This window comes from Pimephales promelas, chromosome 13, assembly GCF_988280905.1.
Source record: "Pimephales promelas chromosome 13, fPimPro1.hap1.1, whole genome shotgun sequence".
NCBI classification, from domain to species: Eukaryota; Metazoa; Chordata; class Actinopteri; order Cypriniformes; family Leuciscidae; genus Pimephales; species Pimephales promelas.
This window is the reverse complement of record NC_142781.1, coordinates 32,369,330-32,390,578: the sequence shown is the minus strand read 5'-3', so window position 1 is coordinate 32,390,578 and position 21,249 is coordinate 32,369,330. Positions and strand designations below refer to the sequence as shown.

Sequence of the window (21,249 nt, the reverse complement as noted above, 5' to 3'; positions counted from 1 at the left end):
TCTTACTTTTTACCCCAGCCAAACAGGAAGTCGGCTATTGAGGTTTGTTTGTAAAACGCTCGCAATGGAATGTGCAATACTCCTCCTAGAGAATTCAAACACACGGCACGAAACTCGGTCAGCATGAAGTCAAGGCATTGAGGATGAAAGTTTGCGAGGGGATTTTTGATATCTCGAACGGTTTGGCCGTGGCGAGGACACAAAATTATGGCGAGAAACGTGAAACAGGAAGTGTGTTATAACTTCAGCATAGATTAACTGATCTTGATGAAACTTCAGCAGTGTGTTCGCTGTAAGAGGACGATCACGTGGATGTGACTATTGTGAGTCAGAGTTATAGCGCCACCAACTGGCAGCAGGAAGTGTGTCACTTTCAAACTGCTTTGATATCACCCTCTTATTTTTAACCGATTTGCTTCAAACTTTATCTGTATAATGTAAAAATACAGCAGATGTAGACCTGTGAATGGATTCTTGATATCTTTGATACTGTTGCTGTGGCAACAAATCAAACTTTAACATTCTTTTTTGATACTTTTGGGACTCTTAGCATGCTTGAAATTGCTTGAAACAGATAGATACAGATAGCTCGACAGATACATCACATTTATTAGCCAGTAGGCATGTGCAACTTTGGCAAAAGATTAAAGTAATGTCAAAAAAGTAAACAGTAAACACTAAAAGCCTCATATCTTCTAAAAATGTAATTATACATCATTTGTTTCTAAATTAAATTATACAAATATTATAATTAAACCAGTTTTTCCCTTTTTTCATTTAAGAATTATGTTTACGTTCAAAAACAGCCAGAATGGTTTTAAAATTCAGAAGAAGAAAAAATAATCTGAGTCATACGTAGTGCTATACTGCCCTCTTGTGTTCAATATCAGGTAGGCCTATTGTGTATATTCCCACCGGTTAATCAACGTGTGACTCCGCTGGGACTCGGGAACTTTTAAATCGCTTACTTAAAACCGAAAGTCAAAATACAGATATCCGCACAAGACATTAATGTTGTGGAGTAGAGCGAGCATTTTAAATAAATTCCTATTAAGTAGGATTGAACTAAACAGAATGAACGTTCACTCTTTTCTGCTGGTTCCTCGCTGTTGGCGCGCACAGTTATGAATGCTTGTGCAGCCATGAGTTTTAGTTTAATTTTAAAATTAGCGCAATTTCGGGATTTGTATTATTTGAATTTATTTTTAAAAAACACAATGTTGAGTTTTATTGTAACACTGTTTAATCGCGCCCACGGTTATATTTTGTATATTATATATAATTATAATGTATTTCTGTATAAAATAATACTACAATAAAAAACACATTTGTGACCGAACTGATCCAGCAAAATTAGTCACAGTGACCCAAATTTAAAAATTGAGATTTTGATATTAATGGAAAGAGGACACTGTAAGCTTTCAAATGATACCTTGGTCATACCTTGAATGGTTGTAACGATATACAGATTTGAATTCTGGTCGTCTGCCCTTTTTTTCCAATTGAAAACCTAAGAAAATTGCTTTTAAAGTTTTTTTGCCCGTTTTTTTTTTTTTTTTTTTTGATATCTTTCAAAATCCATAGCATTTTAAGGGATAAACTATTTATTTTATATAGCTTAATTTGACCAAATAGATTAACATATAAATGCAATTTAACGAGGCTGAAACTCAACTTATTTTTAATTTTTTTGAAATAAATAATTAAAAAGTCACTTTTACAAAAATGTTCTAAAATCAGAAAGATTAAAGAGGAGTCAGAGAGAAATTCAGTTTTCATACGGATTAGCCCACATAAGCAGAGAGCAGTCTGTTTTCTTTCATTTTGAATGGTTGTGTTTAAAAGTAGACATTTCAATATATATGTCTGTGAGGATACCTTATACGCTGACTTTCGGTTCATGAGACAAGCTTCAGTTCACGTGCCGCGCGTCTCCGCGTCGTGATTAGGCCTAGCCTATTGTCTGCAATTTATTTCTTATTATTAAATCCTAGTAATTGGTTGATGAAACATTGATTTAAATTAAGATAATTATTTTAAAACGAAATTTACTTTAAAGAAAGGCTTTGTGCTTGCATGTTTAAGCTATGTGAAAGTTTTAGTGCTGCTTCCAGAGAACGGTCACGTTCGGATTGTTTTTCCTCATAAATGCGAACACGGAAAATAAAATAAAGATTATGTTCTGGAGAGAGTCAACCCTTCTTCATCCGGTGAGTATTACTTTTGGTTTGTGCAGTGTGGTTCACATAGGCCAATTTATTAAAATATTTAATTATCTGGGAATTGGATGCTGAAATTGCCCAATTTAAAAAAAAAATAGTAATAATTTAAGTTTTGTGGTGTAAGTCTACGTATTTTATAGGCTAATGTTAACTTCAAATAATACTAATAGTAATTTAAAGATGTTGTAGCTAGCATTGGGTCTGGACGTGAAGGATAACTTCGGGAGTTGAAGGGACGTGTCGGTGTCGTGATTCTGTCTTCTCACACCGCGACACAGGTTCGTGGATCTGAGTGTCGCGATCGTTACAGCCTTACATAGGCTATATTCTTCTTGCAGATAAATATACTCACGCAGTTTAGGTTAGAAGCCTCCAGTGAGTTCAACGTTTCAGGGGATACCCGGGAAATGCTCAGAGGTGACGAGGGGAGTTGAGAAGAGCAATGTTTATTTCAGCGAATTTAAAGCTTTGACAACTTTAATCGTTATTTAAATACCTTTACTCAATTTAACTACGAAACCCTGTGAGATTATTTTTGAATGCCTGTTCTTTGAAATTAGCAAAAAAAAATATATATATTTTTTGTTATTTCATGGTTTTTCCACATAATCGGCCCATATCTTAAAATGGAAGGTTGCAACTTCCGACTCATTTCGCCAGAGCGGGTCACATTTGATTTTTATTTTTTAAACAATGTAATGTGTAACCTAAAAATAAACAGATTATTTGATAAATGATATATTTAAATCTCCATATTGTAGCCTAATATCTGCAGGGCAGCCTAGTCTTAATAAATGTATGCTTCATTTTTCATTAGTAAATTTGATCAATAAATTCAATAATTTAGAATAATAAGACACTATAGGGCTGTTACCCTAGGTAAGGCTGATCAAATTAAATCGGTTACACAATAATGTTACGAGATTGGTTTAACAGGAGTCAATTAAAAATCGCTGTAAAGAACGATACTTTTAAACATAACCCTAAATCACCATAAGGTGTCGCCAGATGACCGTCTTAATGAACGAGTCATGGATTCAAAATGCTGAATCATTCAGTAATGAGAAAACACATTGCTTTGAGATGCGCGATGGGTCGCTGTGATCTTTGTTTAACTATTTTCTCTGCTGAAACAGAAAAAAAGTCAATATTGCATCTAAAAAGTCAATATTGCATCTAAAATGTAAGTGACTTGACTTGTGTGTGTGACTATGTTTGTTGTAGTGATAAGAGTTGCATCCTTGTTAAAGTTTAAGGCCTTGTGTTTTTGGATATATATCTTTCTTTCTTTTTTTTTTCTTTTTTTACAAAATATGCATATAACCCATATATTTTAGATTTATTATTTGTTTTAAATTAAATTAAGATTGTATTTTTGGTAATTGAACCTGAATGAATTTAAAAATGAATGTGCTATATTTCAGATCATATATTTGTTTTTCTTAAAATTTGAACTAACTTTATTCTCAGCTGAATTATAAATATTTTATTTCTGTATGAATTAAAAACACATTTGATTTTTCTTTTTTAATCAATGTAGAATGTGTAACTGAAATATAAACAGATTAGGGCTCTGTTCGAGGACAAGTAACTAAAACCAATGCGACATGATGAATGTTTGTTTCCCAAACCATCTGAGTAACAGCTTACTTTTCTTTCTTACTATATTCTTTCTTACTATAAACTGCTGTAGAGCTTGCATCAGTCAAAGCAGGGTTACATTTTGCATGTCGTGCACAATAAACCTAAAGGCACCAGGGTGGCGGTGCCACCGGCTTCATATATATATGTATATATACAGTATATATATATATATATATACAGTATATATATATATACATATATAGATAGCTGTGATCCGCGATGAAGGGCCAAAGCCAGTGGCATGGCCACCCTGGTGCTTTTAGGTAACTAAGGAACCGGGGTTGCGGTGCCACCGGCTTGGGCCCTTCATCGCTGCTCGCAGCTATATTTATAATTGACTTCAGACTTAACGTTACCGTAGCTATAACAAAAACTAGCCTATTCGCATTTTTTCTTTACAAATATAATAATATAATAACTTTACATGTTTTATTCCACTTTTTGTGTGGGCTAATTTTTCCCTCAGATTCGCATACAGAGAGAACTTTGAAAGTCTGATGGGAAACGTGCCTTAATAGATATAAGATTAATATTATAGACATAAGATTTATATTTTTTACAATTCATTGTCCAGTGTCCGGAACACGAATCTAAAGCGTCTGGATTAGGTTTATCATTGTCGAAAACTTTTCGCCCTCTTCTGAAGGTCTTCAACAAGAACTCAATGGATCTTTATCATGTTACTCGCGCGCCATCTTGTGGCTGGTTTGTGTAGTGGCACTACAGTGCGATTCCATAACTTAAAATATATGCATTATGTTAAAATTCTAGATTAGAATATAATTGCTTATATGCATGTGTTTGTTTTGGACATTGGATAAAAAATGTGCACAGATAAAGCATAACCAAATCTTTATAAACCAATGCAATCCCATAGATGTGAGGATTTCTCTCTCTCTCTCTCTCTCTCTCTCTCTCTCTCTCTCTCTCTCTCTCTCTCTCTCTCTCTCTCTCTCTCTCTCTCTCTCTCGGTGTGTGTGTGTGTGTGTGTGTGTGTTCTTGAATGTGTGATTATGTTTCAAATTCAAATCACAGTCTGTGCAGAATGAGCCTAGTTTCTCTCAAACTTCGACATCTGTCATGGCCTCTAGACATGCCCAGAGTGAGTGTGTGTGTGTGGGTCTGGCACTTTCTCTGTGGCAGCGGGGCTCCTGAAACATTAATCGCAGATTATTTTCACTCATCCATACGTCAAGCAGCATCTCAGTGGCCAATGCAACAGATCTGAGAGCACTTGAAATTGGGTCAAGATCAGATCAGCTCCGTTAGACTCGCAAATGTCCTACAGTACACGTTTAGTTTCTATAAATCAGTCTGGAAAACATTAGGATATGTATTTTAAAAAAGGTTGACACTGCATATTAGTTGTCAGTCAGTAACAAAACTTTCAAAATGGAAAACCAAGGCTATTTCTAGTGACCCAGTGACCCCTTGTGCAGAAAGGAGGAATTGTTCCTGTTCCTTGTGAGGAGATAAACTTTAAATCACTGTCTGTATTAAAATAAATTAAAGCTAGATTATAATTAAATTGTAACCAATAATTATAGCACTAATTATTTGTTATCATAAATAAAATGAATAAAATTGGTTTTCTATTTACAATATTTTTTATTAGGCCATATCTTTGCTGTTTAAAATAAAGACGTTTTGTCCGCCATTTCAGGTAAGCTTTTGCTCTTAGTCTAATGTCAACCTTTGCGCAGTTTTAAACGCAATTTAGCGGAAATTATCCAAAAAGTATGGTAAAAATGTATTGCCCCCCCCCCCCTCTCTATTTATTTATTTATTTATTTATTTATTTTGATATTGGTAATGCATATTTTGATGTAACTATGTTCAGTCGCATTCCTAAATGCATGTTTTAAATCAGTAAAAACTTGCTTCGAAGTAAAAACTCATTTTTGCTTTCATTTCATTTGCGTGTTGATTCAGGGCATTGTAGTTTTTTTTTTTTTTTTGGATAAAACTAAGTTCAAAGCAGCACTACCACGGTTTTGAGTAATGGCTTGATTCAGTTTAAAATGGTGCATCTCTCATTATAGCTGACTGTGAGAACCGTTTGTCTTAATTCTGATTTACAGTCATTAATAGCGTTACCTCGTAATATAATAATTCATTAAAGGAAAAGGATAGATAAAAAAATGGTTGTTACAGTTCAATCCAGCTCACATGATTACAACCAAATATCCACATTTAAAGAGATAGTTCTCTCAAAAATGAAAAAAAAAACTGTAATTAACTAACTAATTAACTAACTAACTAAGCATCAAAACTTCATGAAGAGATCCTAAAACGAATCCATATGAATTTAGTGATTTAGTCCAAATGTTCAGAAGAGCCTCAATCGCTTTATTTGAAGAACAGATTGAATTTAGGCTTTTAGTCGCATATAAACATTCATCAACTCACACATCAGTTGTTTGCTTGATGTGCAAGAACCAGAGGTTCATTCTCTTGAGTCGTGTTACGCAGCATGTTTGAGCTTCCTCAAGTCGTACGAATTCGACGAATGATTAAAAAGTGGCTAATTCGTAACAATTTATACGACCTCACTCGTACGAATTAATACGATTTTGCTAAATCGTACATATTTTACGAATTGGCCAATTCGTATGAATTCGTACAATGACCTACCCCTGACCCCGCCCCTAAACCTAACCATCACGTGGGTTTAGACAAATCGTACAAATTAGTACGAATTAGACACTTTTTAATCATGCGTCGAATTCGTACGAATTGGTCGTGAGATCGGGTTGGGTTTGAGCTCCTGTGTCAGTCCGATGTTTATGTGAATAAAAGACTAAATTCTGTAGCCTACATCATAATAAGCGATCGAAAAAATTTGGGCTAAACCTCTCAATTCATATGGATCATAAGTTACACTAACTTCAGTATCAAGAGTAGTCTATCCAAGGGGCGGGGCTTAGCGAAGGTTCAGGTGTGTAATAAACTGAAGGATCAGGCTTAACTCTGCAGGAGCTGGATTGAGTTCGACTTCTGGATGTCCGACATTTCAGATCATGAAGTTTCAGATCATGAAGCCGACATGAAGTTTAGTAAAACTCTTTGACCGCACCGCACAACCTCTGAAACGTTTTGTTCTTCTATTTACAGGCAGTCAAAGCCTCAACCTGAAGCGTTGTTTTTGTATTCTCTTTAGTATTAGCTTGACAGTGACCGGCAGGGGGCGCACTGGACCTTCACCCAGGCATCTGAAGGCCTATATCAGAGACAGCTGTGGACATCTGACCTCGCTCCCTTCATGCCATTGGCTTTGAGGTAATGTTTGCTTACAGCACTGACAGTAATCTGATAGTTGTAGCGAAACACTGATCAATCAAAAGCCTCTGATTTCTGTTATCCAGTGAATAAACAGTTGGTTATCCTTCAATCTTCAATTGAGAGTTTACCAACCTATCATTTCCTAGCTATTTCAACTGTTTATATAGCCTAGCCTATATAGTTGTGGATTCGGGGTGATTGAGAAATGACTAGAGAAAAGTGTCCCAATCAACCTGAATCCTTCTAAAACTATATCGAAACTACACAATCAATAAGTTATGACTACATGTTTTTACAATGCTTTGAAACTAAAATAAGTTAAGCAAATTTTATCTTTTTTTAAATAAGATAGGATTTAGTCAGTTCAATGTAATTTAAGTTGAAATAACGTAAAGATCCCAAGTTGATTGTAGCCTACTTAAAATTTAAGGCAGCAACTTTTTTTTTTTTTTTTACAATGTAGGGAACTATTGATTATTTTAGGTTTAATATTTTTTTCTGTTTCCTCACGTTCACACGTTGTAAAATGGCAGACTGCAGCGTTTGTTAAACGTTCATTTCATTTGCGGTTGATGATGGAGCTGGAGTCTCAGCGAATCCCCCCGCAGCAGCTTTACATGCAACCCAAAGTCAACACACACTTAACATTAGACATTCACTGTATCAACTGCGCTACAGCACGAGCACACACGCAGAGCAACAGGGAAAAGGAATCGGTGATGTTTCTATGAGCTTTACGTTTCCAGTGAGTGAGTGAGAGAGAGAAAGAGAGGGAGAGAGAGAGTTGAGATCTTCACTCTTCACATGAATGCACTCGTTATACAGGGATCAGCGCGCGAACATGCTGTGGAAACTGGTGGAAAATGTCAAGTATGAAGATATATACGAGGTAAAGAGAAGATATTACAAACTGCATCCGCATCTGTGTTTTTTTCACTGTATGATTTATTTATAGAACGACGAAAGCGTTTGGTCGTGATTTGATTTTTTTTTTTCCCTCAAATATTTGTCTATTTTTTATATGGGGTTTATGGTGGTTATTAAAATAGTGAAGAAAATCAAATGATAAAAGTTTTAATTAAAAATATATATATATAAAAGATATTGATAGGCCTATATATTTATATAGGCCCATTTAATATAAAAACATTTTGTTATATTTTACTTCGGTCTTTTCTATAATTTTTCAATCCATTTTACCATTTTATTAGTAAATCAGGTTTCTTTATTTCCTTTAAAAAAAAATTTAATTTGTATTTTTTTTTTCCCGGAGAGTTTTTAATAATATTACCCAGTAAGCCACGTAAATGATAGCCAGAATAAATGAAAGCCAGATTCTGTAACTGCTTTTTTTAATCGAGACACACTTTAAACATTTGTATTGTTTTTTAATGTATTGAATTAGATATTTTAAGTATTTAAAGTATTAGCATAAAAAACAAAAATGATTATGCACTGAAATTTTTTGTTGGCAATCGCATCCAGAAAAGGAGAGGACGCGTGGGAGTCCCGTGGATTCCCCTGAATGGTCTCGAGCTCGTGGGAGAGACTCGTGGTGGTTTTAGGAAAAGCCTCGCGGGATGCCGACCCAGAGAGTCACACATGGCTTTTCTCTCACAGTCACCGTCACGCGCGTAATTAAACACTTCGACCCCAGTCCGTGAAATCGACCATTATACGAGCTGTTTAATGGGACTCCATTAGTGGGGGACTTTATAATGTCACCCGGTGCAAAAAGAATCTCTGTCTTTATTATTATTATTATTTTTACTTAAACCATTTTTTGTACAATCAATTTTTTTTAGGTTGCCAAAACCCCGATGATGCATCGAAATGCTTTATCATATTAGTGCAGTGCTGTTACCGTTAAGTGTGTGTCAAAAACCTGGGCCCTTAAACGCTCATGCATGTGTTGTGATGTGAAACTATTGAGTATGGGATAATAATTTGGCTAGTTATGGTGAATGTTGTAGAAAGACTGTTTCCCCCAAATGCAGATTTTTTTCAAGAGGTAAACTGACATGGCTTCTTTGTATAGGCTAAACTCAAGGAAGTGCATGGTGGAATTTATTTTGTGAGTTTGGTATGGTGAGTGTCAGAATAGTGGTTCTAATGCATATTAAAGTATGTGAGTTGGCTATGTGGTGCTTGTGAATGAGGCCTCAGTCCATCTGCCCTGTTCAAAGCAGCTGATTCTGGAGATTCGTTTGTTCTGGCTGGAGATAAATGGACACACAACAATAACAGAAAAGACAACAATAGCAAAAGAAAGAGGTCTAGACCCGTGCATACCGGACCTCAAACAGAGAGGGGAATAAAACAGAGCACGAGTGTTTCCTCCTCCTGAATGAACGTCACTTACAGCAGCGCCTTCACGCTCCGCTGCTCTCCACTGCTTTAAGTATTCCCGCAATATTAGAGGAGTCATGAATAACAATTATTCTGAGGAGGTGTAGCGAGTGAACGGACGGAGCACTGCGCACTCTGGATCGGGAACAGCACCACCGAGACCTGGAGCAACAGGGTTCCTATAGCCTACGAGAAGTCATTTGAGCTGAAAAAACAAGTTTTTGTTCCGTGTGTGGTCATGAGGAGTTGAGAAAGGAGCGCGTTTCTTCAGGCGAGCGTGTATCGTGCTGTCGCGTGTCCTTCTGCTCACCGCGAGCTCGCGCTTTTCCGCACAGATGTTAGTGCACACGTATTCCTCCACGGTGAGTCTAGGAACACCAACAATACTTTATAAACGCACTGTGGGGAAGGCGACCTGTTTAATGATGCCTTTGCCCCATTTTTGTGATGTTTTGAGGAGTTGAAAAGTCGGAAATTAGCATTTTTAAAAGCTTATGTAGGCTACTTTTTAGGATCGCTACGGACGCCGAGATATATCCTTTCGATAGGCTTTTGTTGGATCCGGTCCAGTAGCCTAACATCCTCAAAAGTTTATTTCATTCCTCAAATAGAACATTAAAACAAATGTTTGCATAGATTCGCATGTAACCGTGTTTATATTCTCTTCCCGTTTGAAGGACCGCCATGATGGGGTACCGAGCCACAGTTCCAGACTGTCCCAGCTGGGTTCGGTCTCTCAGGGTCCGTACTCCAGCGCTCCGCCGCTCTCACACACACCGTCCTCGGACTTCCAACCACCGTACTTTCCCCCGCCGTACCAGCCGCTGCCGTATCACCAGAGTCAGGATCCGTACTCGCACGTCAGTGACCCGTACTCTCTGAATGCTCTCCACCAGCCCCAGCAGCACCCGTGGGGCTCCCGTCAGCGGCAGGACGTGGGCACGGAGAGCGGAGCTTTACTCCCGCAGCCTCGAGCCTCTTTACCGCAGCTCTCGGGTCTGGACCCCCGGCGGGACTACTCGACCGTGCGCCGACCGGACGTGCTGCTCCACTCCGCACATCACGGGCTCGAGGGCATGGGAGACGGGCTGTCCCTCCACGGCCTGGCGCACGGCATGGAGGATGTGCAGGTTGGTTATGATTTATGGTTTTGGATTTTTTGGCTTGGACAACAACCTCTTTTTTGAGGATACACTGTAAAACAAACGTTTTCATGCTTTGTTATCACATTTTTTTCTTTTGTCAAATCCATTTAGACAATTTGTGTGGTTCAGATAACATAACATTTTAAGTTTCTGTTGATTAAACCAATCTCCTGCATTGTATTAACTCGTTTTTTTAAATTTCAATGTAGGCTACTAACAATTTTAAGTTAAACCAACAATTTGTTTACAGTGTAGAAATTGCACAGAGTCGTGGACTTCATTTTTGGAGTAGTTAGTTTTCTTTTGCATTTAAGATGAGTTAATCATTTTATTTAACGAATTAATTTAGTTTAGATTTTTTACTGTTACCCCATACTGTTTTAAATAATTGCAACTCTATTATGACAACTCTGTAGCGTATATTTTCAGGGTGTTTTCTGACCTGTTGACATTTTTGTTATATAAATATTTTAACAGATTGAATTATTTCATAAACAGTATCCTATTAATAAAAGGAGTCCAAACTATCTTATAGGCTACATAGTGGAGCTTAATATTTTAAATAGCCTAAAGGCATGCTTGTTATTCAATCATTTGTTGTCGTGGTAAACACATTTTAATTTGTTATTTGTACGTGATAAATAATATTTAAAAGGATTAAGGAAGGGAAACGTGAGTTAGCCTAGGCTGAAAATAATTGTTGCAATGGAATGAAAACATTACAAACAACAAATATGTTAAGGCTTCTTTACTGGGTTCACTTTTCTAACCATCTGTTTTTTGATCAATATTCCTCTGCACACATCATGTCTGATTTCGTCAATTGACAAGTTTCTGAGTAATATAAATTTTTAGACAAGGCCTGTCCCCGTTCAGTTGACTGGATAATGACTGTCTGACTCTCTTCCCAAAATAATTATAAAGCTGACATCTGACTTTTTTTTTCTTCTTTAGAATTGATTGTTTCGTTTCAATTAAATCCAGATTAGTTTATGTTTCCCGACGAAGGCAGGACCATTAATAAAACTCATTTAGAAAACTTAAATGGAAAATGTTTTATTCTGAACAAATAAGTGAAAAAAATGGGAAATATGAGACCTAAATTTTTTTAAGCAAAATTTTAATTACTCATGTTCGCTATTTGCATCCGCTTTATTTTTATTTTTATTTAGCCTATTTATTTGCCCCTGAAATGTAAGTTATTTCTATTTATTTATTTTTCACATTATGATGTATTTCTAGGCTTTGGAGGACGCAAACGGCGGGATGAACATCCTGGATCAGTCAGTCATTAAAAAAGGTAAATGAGAAAATAGCTTCTAGAATGCTGGCTATGTCAGTATTTACGCTAATGTGATATTTTTCAATTATCAACAGCACCATTTTGGAAAACGAGCAGATATAAACAATCACTCCTTTATGAATTCAGGGCAAAAAGTCATTTCAGGTGAACACACCTTAGCGCACCCCTTTACGCATGCGCTGAACCACATCTGGTATTCAAATGATGTCACCTGGCTGGCAAGTGGAATTGGGGACCATTAAATAGGCCTATTATTTTAAAATCACATAGGGTAGCTAGGCTACTGTTAGGATCGTTAAAGCCGCAAGTTCTTATCAGCTGTCTCTTTTATTTTATTCATAGGCCTCTTATTAACATAGAGGGCAAATTCCAGATTTCTATGCCTACATTTTTCTTGGACAAAAAACAGAAAACATGACTGTGTAAAATCAACATTTCAGCACCACATTGTTGAAATAAGTTCTCCACGGAGGTTTTGACATATTTACTCCGAGATAAGGCGTTCATGCAGTCATAAGAGCTCCAGCAACACTCCCTAGGCTCGTGTTAATATGTGTCCGTTATGAAGGACGTTTGCCGGTAATTTAGTTAACGGAACACGGGCCTCCCAGAAGAGAAGGCCTTTAAGTGGGCGCTGTGATGGATGGTTTTCTGAGCACAGATCTCGTGAGCTCGTTTACAGCTCGTTTTCTCTATTATCCCCTGTAGAGATCTCCGCGGGCACGCGCGCTCGTTACCCCATTAGCGCTTAAGTTAGGCTAGTTGACGTCCTTTGACGGTCAGCGTGTGAGAGTGTGTGTTTTTGGGGGGTGAAAAATAAGTGGTTAATGTTATTAGCTTGTGTCCGTCACCAATCGATAATACAACAAATGAGCGTAGTGTTGAAATGCCTATGTGGAAACAAAAGCTGATAGGAAGTGTGACTGAATTGGGAAATAAATGAATCTCAATCACAGTGAATATTGCTAACCGCACAAACTGCACCATGAAATCCACATTCCTTTTCAATATAGCTCCATAGATGATATATAGGCTACAGTTGGCAACATGCTTATATAACATCATTAATTGAATAATAACAATTGACCATTTCCACATTTCCGGGTTTCTCAGCGGAAGTCGTTATAGCTGGGTAAACTTCAATGAGACTAGCTTTTTCGTGTTCCCATTTGCTCAAAAAATACAATAAAAACTCTACAATAGTGTTTACACAGTTGACTTTCAAAAGAGGGAAAATAGAGATGATTGATAGCCACTCCCACAGCCGCTGTATTAGAAACACCCTCACAGCATTAACTAGCCTATCTTTTTATTTGATGCAAAGGTAATCTAATACCATAATACAAAGTAAGCCTATAATGTTATAAATGTAGGCTGCATAAATGTTTAAAAAAATTAAGGATGCAGCCTATGATGCTGATGTGATGACCCATAAAACGCCCATAAAAAATGCTCCATAAACCGCAGGCTTGTTTGAATTTCTAAACAATTCTGGCTTGCTTTCTATTGAACGTGGAATTAACGTATGAAAACGGGAGCACGCGCTGGCAGCTCCGGGCGCGTGCGGGGTGACCCTGGCCAGCCGAGGGCTCGAGCTCACGGCGCTTTCATGTGCCAAGATTTTACATTACATAATATTCTCACAGGCTGTCTGTAACAAGTCTAGACATTGTTTTAAAATACTAGCTTACCTATTGTTTTATCACTGGGGAAATTTTGTGAATACAAAATGACAGGTAGTGTAAAGCGGCCATCATTCACAATAGTTAAATGTGAGTATATAGCCTAGGTCTTTAGCTCAAATTTCTGTTTGATTCTCTCGCACAGTTCCAGTTCCTCACAAGAGCGTCGCTTCTCTGATGATGAACAAAGACGGTCTGATCGGCGGGATCTCCGTGAACGCGAACGAGGTTTTCTGCTCGGTTCCTGGACGCCTGTCGCTTCTCAGCTCCACATCCAAATATAAAGTGACTGTTGGCGAGGTCCAACGACGCCTCTCTCCGCCAGAGTGCCTGAACGCTTCTTTGCTTGGCGGGGTTTTGCGGAGGTGAGAACATCCAACATCATATCCGCCACCCATAAGCAGTAGAGGTCAATGCATTAAAGACAAAAAAAATTTATAGGCCTATTAAAAATCTTGCATTTAATTTAAAACTCAAACATCGAGTTTCTGCTGTTAGCATTTTCTGACTTAGCGTATTTGTTGTTGTTGTTTTGAGAAAGAGGTTTTTTATTATTATTACTGCCAATAAGATATCTAGTTTTTGAATCATGCTGTCAATCCGTAATGAAACATATCTAATTATCCATTTTCTGATCAGAGCGAAGTCGAAAAATGGCGGTAGATCGCTGAGGGAAAAGCTGGAGAAAATCGGCTTGAATTTGCCCGCGGGGAGACGCAAAGCAGCGAATGTCACTTTACTGACGTCTCTAGTAGAAGGTAAAGCAGGACATCTGATTCTGATTCCCATGTTCACTGATTCTTTTCTTCATATCCTCGATTTTTTCTATGTGTTTGGGAGTTTAGCCTCATCAAATAATCACCAATTCCAATGGAAAATGATTTCTTTTTTTTTTTTTAATTATCGTAACATAGTTTATCTGTTTAATCGTCCATCTTGAATAATTGTAGGCTACAATTTAAACCTAAATGAAAATTTGAATAACTCACTATCATAATGCAAAATGCAATTTTATTGCTTTGAGTTTCTATAATCTGCTTTTTGCTTAGCCCAATGCAGCGTAAATAGTAGGCTAGCTAACAAATGGAAAAGCACTAAAATGAAATTTTACCCATGTATAGCTAATTTCATATAATTATTGTTGTGAGTGAGTGTCTTATTGATGCTGCAACACAATTTTTCATTTGGTTAATCTCTTCCTCCAGCTGAGTTCAACTATACTGCTGTAATTTAGTAGCCTATAAAATATTTTATGCGAAAATGTGCAGGATCCCAGCTAATTCCCTTTTACTATATTGCATTTATTTTTCATTTCCAGGAGAAGCAGTTCATTTGGCTCGGGACTTTGGCTACATTTGTGAAACTGAATTTCCTACAAAGGCCGTGTCTGAATATCTGAACAGACAACACACAGATCCAAACGAACTGCACTCGAGGAAGAACATGCTGCTCGCCACAAAGTACGTACATACGTGTCACAACGTGTTTGTTGCATGCGTAAGTGATATTTATGCACTGGAAGACTGGGAATCGCTTGAGCAAATGTGTAGCCACATTTAGAGGTGAATGCGGAATCCATCACGGATTGCTGGGGAGTGTGTCGTTTTGATGGCTGTCCGCTTAGTGCCTGGTGCGTTTTGACACGTTTAGCTGGTTTCTAATGAGGCAGTTCAGGCCCAGCAGAAACACGCGTCTCTTATCCATCTTAGCCTGGCACCGAGCTAGAAACTCATTATATTTAAGTGAAATGTTTCAAGTCTTAAAGTGCCAGCTTTCCCCTTGAAGTTTTGCCTAAGGTCATCCCTCCTCCCTCGCCTCTCCTTTCACAGTCTGTCTGTCAAAGTCCCGTCAGTCAGCCCCGCGCCCGCGCGCCCCCGCCCCCTGCACGCGCCTCGGGCTCTTCGCGCGCTGCGCTCTCCCGACTGGACAACAAGACTGTTTGTGGTTCTGAGACGTGAAAGCGAATGTGGGTCAAAATCTGACAAGCCCAGACAACTGCAGATGCCGCAGCAGGGCTCTGCAACACTGCCAGTTGGAGGCATTTGAACTGTTTGTCACAAATGACCTTTTAGAGATTGAAGTGTGATCGTTCGCTCGGTTTCACGTTACACCTCCATGCATTATTATTATTACAATATGAACAGATTACACAAGTACATTTGGGTAGCCTACATGCTGTTAAACCCTTAAGAATTTAATATGCATTCATGTTTTGTCATGCATTTTTTCAAAATATTTACAATGCATCAATTGTAAATTACTTTAACGCTGCAAGAAAATATGAATGATCTTGCTGATAGACTAATATTAATATAGGATCATACGTTGGTCACAATAAGCGCAAGATCCATATTTAAACTGTAAGCTGATAAGCGGAGGTCAAATGTTGAAAGATGTCATGTCATCTGGGCACATGGCTAAAAGTTATTCTTTCCCCTTTATGATTCCCCAAAGCAAGAAAGGCATGAATATTTAGTGCACTACCTCTTTCAGGAAGTGAAACACGCTGAGAACGGCATTTTCCTCGGTAATGACAGATAAAGACACACTCCCAGTAGACTGGAAGTTAAATTGATGGCTTTATTCTAATTTATAGGCTTTGCTCTCAAAAGCAAATATGCAGACTTTGCTCTGAGGGTATAAAGTTCTGTATCTCTTTTCTTGTGTATGGACACTGCACTCTAGAGAGTTTCATTTAAAGTAGATGGTACACTTTTTGTTTAAAAAATGAAGAAAAAAAATATTTTGCAGAAATATTTTTGGAGACTTTTTGGTCACAATGTGATTGGGGGATGAGAAATAGATATTTTACCCATGATTCCCAGGGACACAACATAACTGAACCTGTCAGAGCACCTGTTTTCCTAAGTGTTTTCTATTACTCAGAATGAGATCATTAAGAATGATAACTTCTTAAAATAAAATAAAATAAAATAATTTTGATGAGTTAAAACAATATAAAAACACTTATTTAACAGTGCTATTGTAATCAGTTTTACTGTTTGACCAGTGAGAGTCTGACATATTGAAAGTTTTCAATAAATATTTTCTAATTCTATCTATTTCATCATAAATGTCCAAATGCTAAAGTCACAGTGTTGGTAATTTATGGATGAGGGTTTTCAGAGTTATAATGTGGCTTTGATATTATGTATGAGGTTCTCCTTTATAATCAATATTTCACACAAAGTTAAAAGAATATGTAGATTTATATATAAAGAAATAAGTTGGAATATCCATGGCTGTAAGTTGACAGTTTCTGTTGTGGGATTTTTAATGGAATCAGGGTTGGCGTATGTTCCATTTGACTGTTTAATTCAACTTATGACTTAAATTCATTTCTTGAAAAATGCATGCTGTAATCCATGAGCGAGTATAGGTCGCTTTTCCTTAACTGATACAGAAGATCAAGCACAAACCTTCTGATATGTTCTGATAAATGTGAATAAAGAATTTGTCATGCATGATGTGCCAGGAAAAATGACATGACATTCTCTGATTGGATCAGTGTGTAGATGGTGAAGGAATTGGATAGGAAACAGTTAATACTAGTGCAACTGTGACTGATCCTCAAACTCACCTGACTAGTCTTGCTATATCAGAGCATATCTAGCTAAATCTTGTGCATTTATTGGCATTTTAATTCAACGTTATTTCAGAATAGGAAATGCAGTTCCTCTAGTGACCTTGCAGACATAAGACAAGCAACAATACATGTAGAAAATGAACATAATATGCAAACAATTTTACCAGCCAGACAGCATATATGAATACACTCTTAAGGTTCCATTCCATAAAAGGTTCTTTTGATTATTAAATGTTCTTCTCACGAAGAAAACAATTCTTTTTTTTTAAGTGTACACTTAGAAACAAATATTTAATATATAAAATATATCCTTCTATATAATGAGAAATGTCTCAGATGATTGCAACACTTTTATGTTTCATGGTGATAAAATGAGCCGTTTAATTGAAAAATGAATTCAAACAAAATACAGATGACAGAACCTTTCATTCTAGAGTGAAAGTTCATCCAGTGACCTTGTACAGACACTCCACATGAGACAAGCAACAATAAACACAACAATACCCTCTTTTAAATAATGGTTTCACATTGACCCCACAGAAGAACCATTTTTGGTTCCCTAAAAAGAATCTTTCATTCAACAGTTCTTAAAAAGAACCTTTTGATTCCTTAACATTCTAATAATTCAAAGAAAGTGTTCCACTATAGAAGAAAAACTTCCATGGATGTTAAGTTCTTCATGGAACCATAAATGCCAATAAAAAGCTTTATTTTAACAGTAGTACCGAAAAGTTAAATGAACACGACTGTACGAATATGTTAAATCTAATCAATAAAATTGAGGCAACAGATTACAATCAATATTATTAATTACATTGAACAAATTAGAAATGAGTAACAATTAAACAAATGAATTAATAGTTAACCATTTAAAATGAGTAGAATTTAGTTTTTAGAATATTTCTAAAAACTAATGATTGTGAATTAATGATTATGTTAACTTAACCAACACCTTTTCTATTTGTTCATCTGGCGGTTATAATTCACGTTTAACAGACAAACAACATCTAAAGTGAACAATTTAAGGGTCAAGAGCCCAACTAAAACACACACTGATCACCATAATGGTGACTAAAAAATTACGTTTTTCTCCTTCAGTGATTCAGTCAGTCTGTCATTCTGTTGTTATGCATTTTACCCATTTTAAATGGTTAACTTGTAAGTAATTCATTTGGTTACTTATTAATCAATTCTAATTTGTTAAATGTAATTAATAATATTGATTGTAATGTGTTGCTTCAACTTTATTGATTAGATTTAACGTATGCAGTCGCATTGTTGAAAGGAGCATTATAATTTTTTTCCACCGTGAGAAATAATTATTGCTCATAAGTGTATTTCACTTCAAATTAGCCTCTAATTCTTCATTTATAGTATTGAGTAAACTCTCTGGCCGCCACCTCCGGCAAGATTTCCTCGTAATTAAACACAAATTGTCTCTCTTGTGGAAAGCGTCGTGCTAGTTACGGTCCAGTCCATCACTGATGTTTGATCTACGACAGAGATTCACCATATTCTGACAAACCATATACTCGATTCATTACAAATGAAATTCTCAGTCGGATTATTCATAAACGGACTATAAGCCAAATTTGAAAACTTGAACACATTCTTTATAACTCCTCGGGGATTATTCAGAATAGCTCGTCTGTGCACTGTAAAAAATATTTCCAAGATTTGTTATCACAACATATTTTCATTTGTCAAATCAACTTTATAATAATTTATTTAGCTGAGATAACTTATTATTTTGAGTTTCTGATGGTTAAATGAATCGACTTCATTGTATTAACACACTTTTTCCAGTTCAATCAACTTAAAATTTTAAGGCAACCCAGGTTACTTACTTTTTTAAGTTAAACCAACAATATTTTTTACAGTGTAGTAATCACAACATTTTTTCTTTTGTCAAATCAACTTAAATAATTTATTTAGTTCAGATAACACATAATTTTGAGTTTCTGATGGTTAAATCATTCTCCTTCATTGTATTAACTCACTTTTTCCAGTTCAATGTACTTAAAATTTTAAGGCAACTAGGTTACTTACTTTTTTAAGTTAAACCATCAATATTTTTTTTACAGTGTGGAAATGAACGGGAGAGCAGTTTTGGTTGTGTATCTTTGCATGGTCTGTGATTTGAATCGTCTCTCTCCATCTCTCTTCTCAGGCAGTTGTGTAAGGAGTTCACGGACCTGTTGGCTCAGGATCGCACTCCATTAGGAAACTCTCGGCCTTCGCCCATCCTGGAGCCAGGAATCCAGAGCTGCCTGTCACACTTTAGCTTCATCACGCACGGGTTTGGTTCTCCAGCCATCTGCGCCGCCCTCACGGCTTTGCAGAATTACCTGACTGAAGCCCTTAAAGGCCTCGACAAGATGTTCCTGAACAACCCCACTTCCAACCGACACACATCTGTAGACGGACCCGGCTCCAAAGGCGGAGAGAAAGAGGAAAAACACAGGAAATGAACTGTGGAAATACGATATCAAGGAGGCGGAGTCATTGGAGATGTTCAGAGATTCTATAAACTCTAGTTTTATGACATTGCGTTTTACATTCTGGGTTGAAGGTGGAGATTGGACAGGAGATCACGGGAAAGCGAAAGGAACGATACGATCCTGGAGGACATGAGTCTGCCGTGACACGTTCACCATCTTCATCTCATTGGTGTGCGAGTGTGAACATATTCAAGGAGTGTTTGTGAGTGTGTGTTTTTGTGTATAAACGTTTGACATTGGCTTTGACATGTCCTTTACACACATGCTCATGAATCTGAACCTGCTATTTGAGTGTTCTTCGATGTAATGGCCAGCACATGAGAGGACAGGCTTGGTGGAGACACTTTTAGCTACTATATTTAATTATACTTATTATTAGACAAAATTATTGCTGCACAGTTCTGCAATATTAAATACATTCCATTCAGCCTTCGCCACGATTACAGTAAAACAAATTCACACTAACATGTGAATTTGCTCCATCGCTTGAAAGAGAGACAACTTATTCAAATCTAGGAGATTTTATTGCATTTATTGCAATGAAATAGCGTTAGCCAAAAAGAGGCTGTGAATGTGCTATCATGCTAGTTACGTTACAGTCCATCACTGATGTTACGACAGATTCACATTTACACATAATCACAGCAATTCATTACAAATGAAGTTCTCAAACTGATTATTCACATAAAGATACCAAAATCTGAGATTTTACATATTCTTTCAAACACCCTGGGCAATATTCAGAATAGCTTGTCTACAAAAATGCAAGAAAGAAAGCAATTTTGTCATTTTTGGTTGTATTTCTTTGTATTTGAAACTGCTCTTAGTGCTGTCTTGGTTGTGAGGACATTTCCAGCAGGTTACTTTTAACATGGCAATCATCTTAGCTGACCAAATGACATTTCATCTGTTGCTTATGTATTTTTTTTTTAAATGTATACTAACATTTACACAGACTTAAATCAACATAGACAAAGAAAACACATTTTATGGCCTAAATATGGATTATTTGTTTTACAACCCTACATCGGCTGAATGGAAGCTTGCTTTGACCGTGGTGTTGACAGTGTCAACGAAACAAAAAAGAAAAAAAGAAGACTTTTGAAAACAGACTGAAAAAGGGTCTGCATAAAACTGAGGAAAGGACAGGTGACCGCGCGTGCTGGGACACGGCCACGCGCAGCTTTTACGCGCTCACCTCAACCGGCGTGGGCGCGCACTTTCGCAGCCCCGCGCGCAAGCTGGATTATAGCCTGTCTGTCAAAGTTAATATTGGGTTTACTGTGCGCGGAAGGCTCTTTTATTTATGTTTGTATATATTTATTTATGCTTAATTTAATGGGCGTATGTACATAGGAATAGACTGGGTCGTCTATCTGTGACTGTCTCTGTGCGTGGGTGAACGCTTGTTTTAGATAGCATCTTGTATTTTTTGTTTCATAGATACGGTGTTATGTGGTGAAGGCTAGAAGTTGGTTCTTGTCTGGTGATTTTCATTTACCTCGAAATAAGAATAAAACGTGTGTTTTATTGTA

General features: G+C 36.9%; 1 protein-coding gene across 2 annotated transcripts; it reads left to right on the top strand.

The window, feature by feature from the left end:
• Positions 1-7,818: 7,818 nt before the first annotated feature.
• tfap2b (transcription factor AP-2 beta) lies at positions 7,819-21,249 on the top strand. Of its 2 annotated transcripts, none has more exons than XM_039648156.2 (7): positions 7,819-8,037; positions 10,175-10,627; positions 11,885-11,942; positions 13,773-13,992; positions 14,267-14,385; positions 14,946-15,087; positions 19,384-21,249. In XM_039648156.2, the coding sequence occupies exons 1-7, from the start codon at positions 7,957-7,959 to the stop codon at positions 19,682-19,684; spliced, it is 1,374 nt and encodes a 457-aa protein (XP_039504090.1). In that variant the 5' UTR covers positions 7,819-7,956; the 3' UTR covers positions 19,685-21,249. The 2 variants fall into 2 exon arrangements, with proteins under 2 accessions (XP_039504090.1, XP_039504091.1); XM_039648157.2 differs by lacking the exon at positions 7,819-8,037 and adding an exon at positions 9,360-9,859.

Coding starts and splice junctions, on each gene's coding strand:
- tfap2b (XM_039648156.2), top strand. CDS start 7,957: ATGCACTCGTTATACAGGGATCAGCGCGCGAACATGCTGTGGAAACTG. Junction 8,038..10,174: donor AGTATGAAGATATATACGAG/GTAAAGAGAAGA, acceptor TCCCGTTTGAAG/GACCGCCATGATGGGGTACC. Junction 15,088..19,383: donor AACATGCTGCTCGCCACAAA/GTACGTACATAC, acceptor CTCTCTTCTCAG/GCAGTTGTGTAAGGAGTTCA.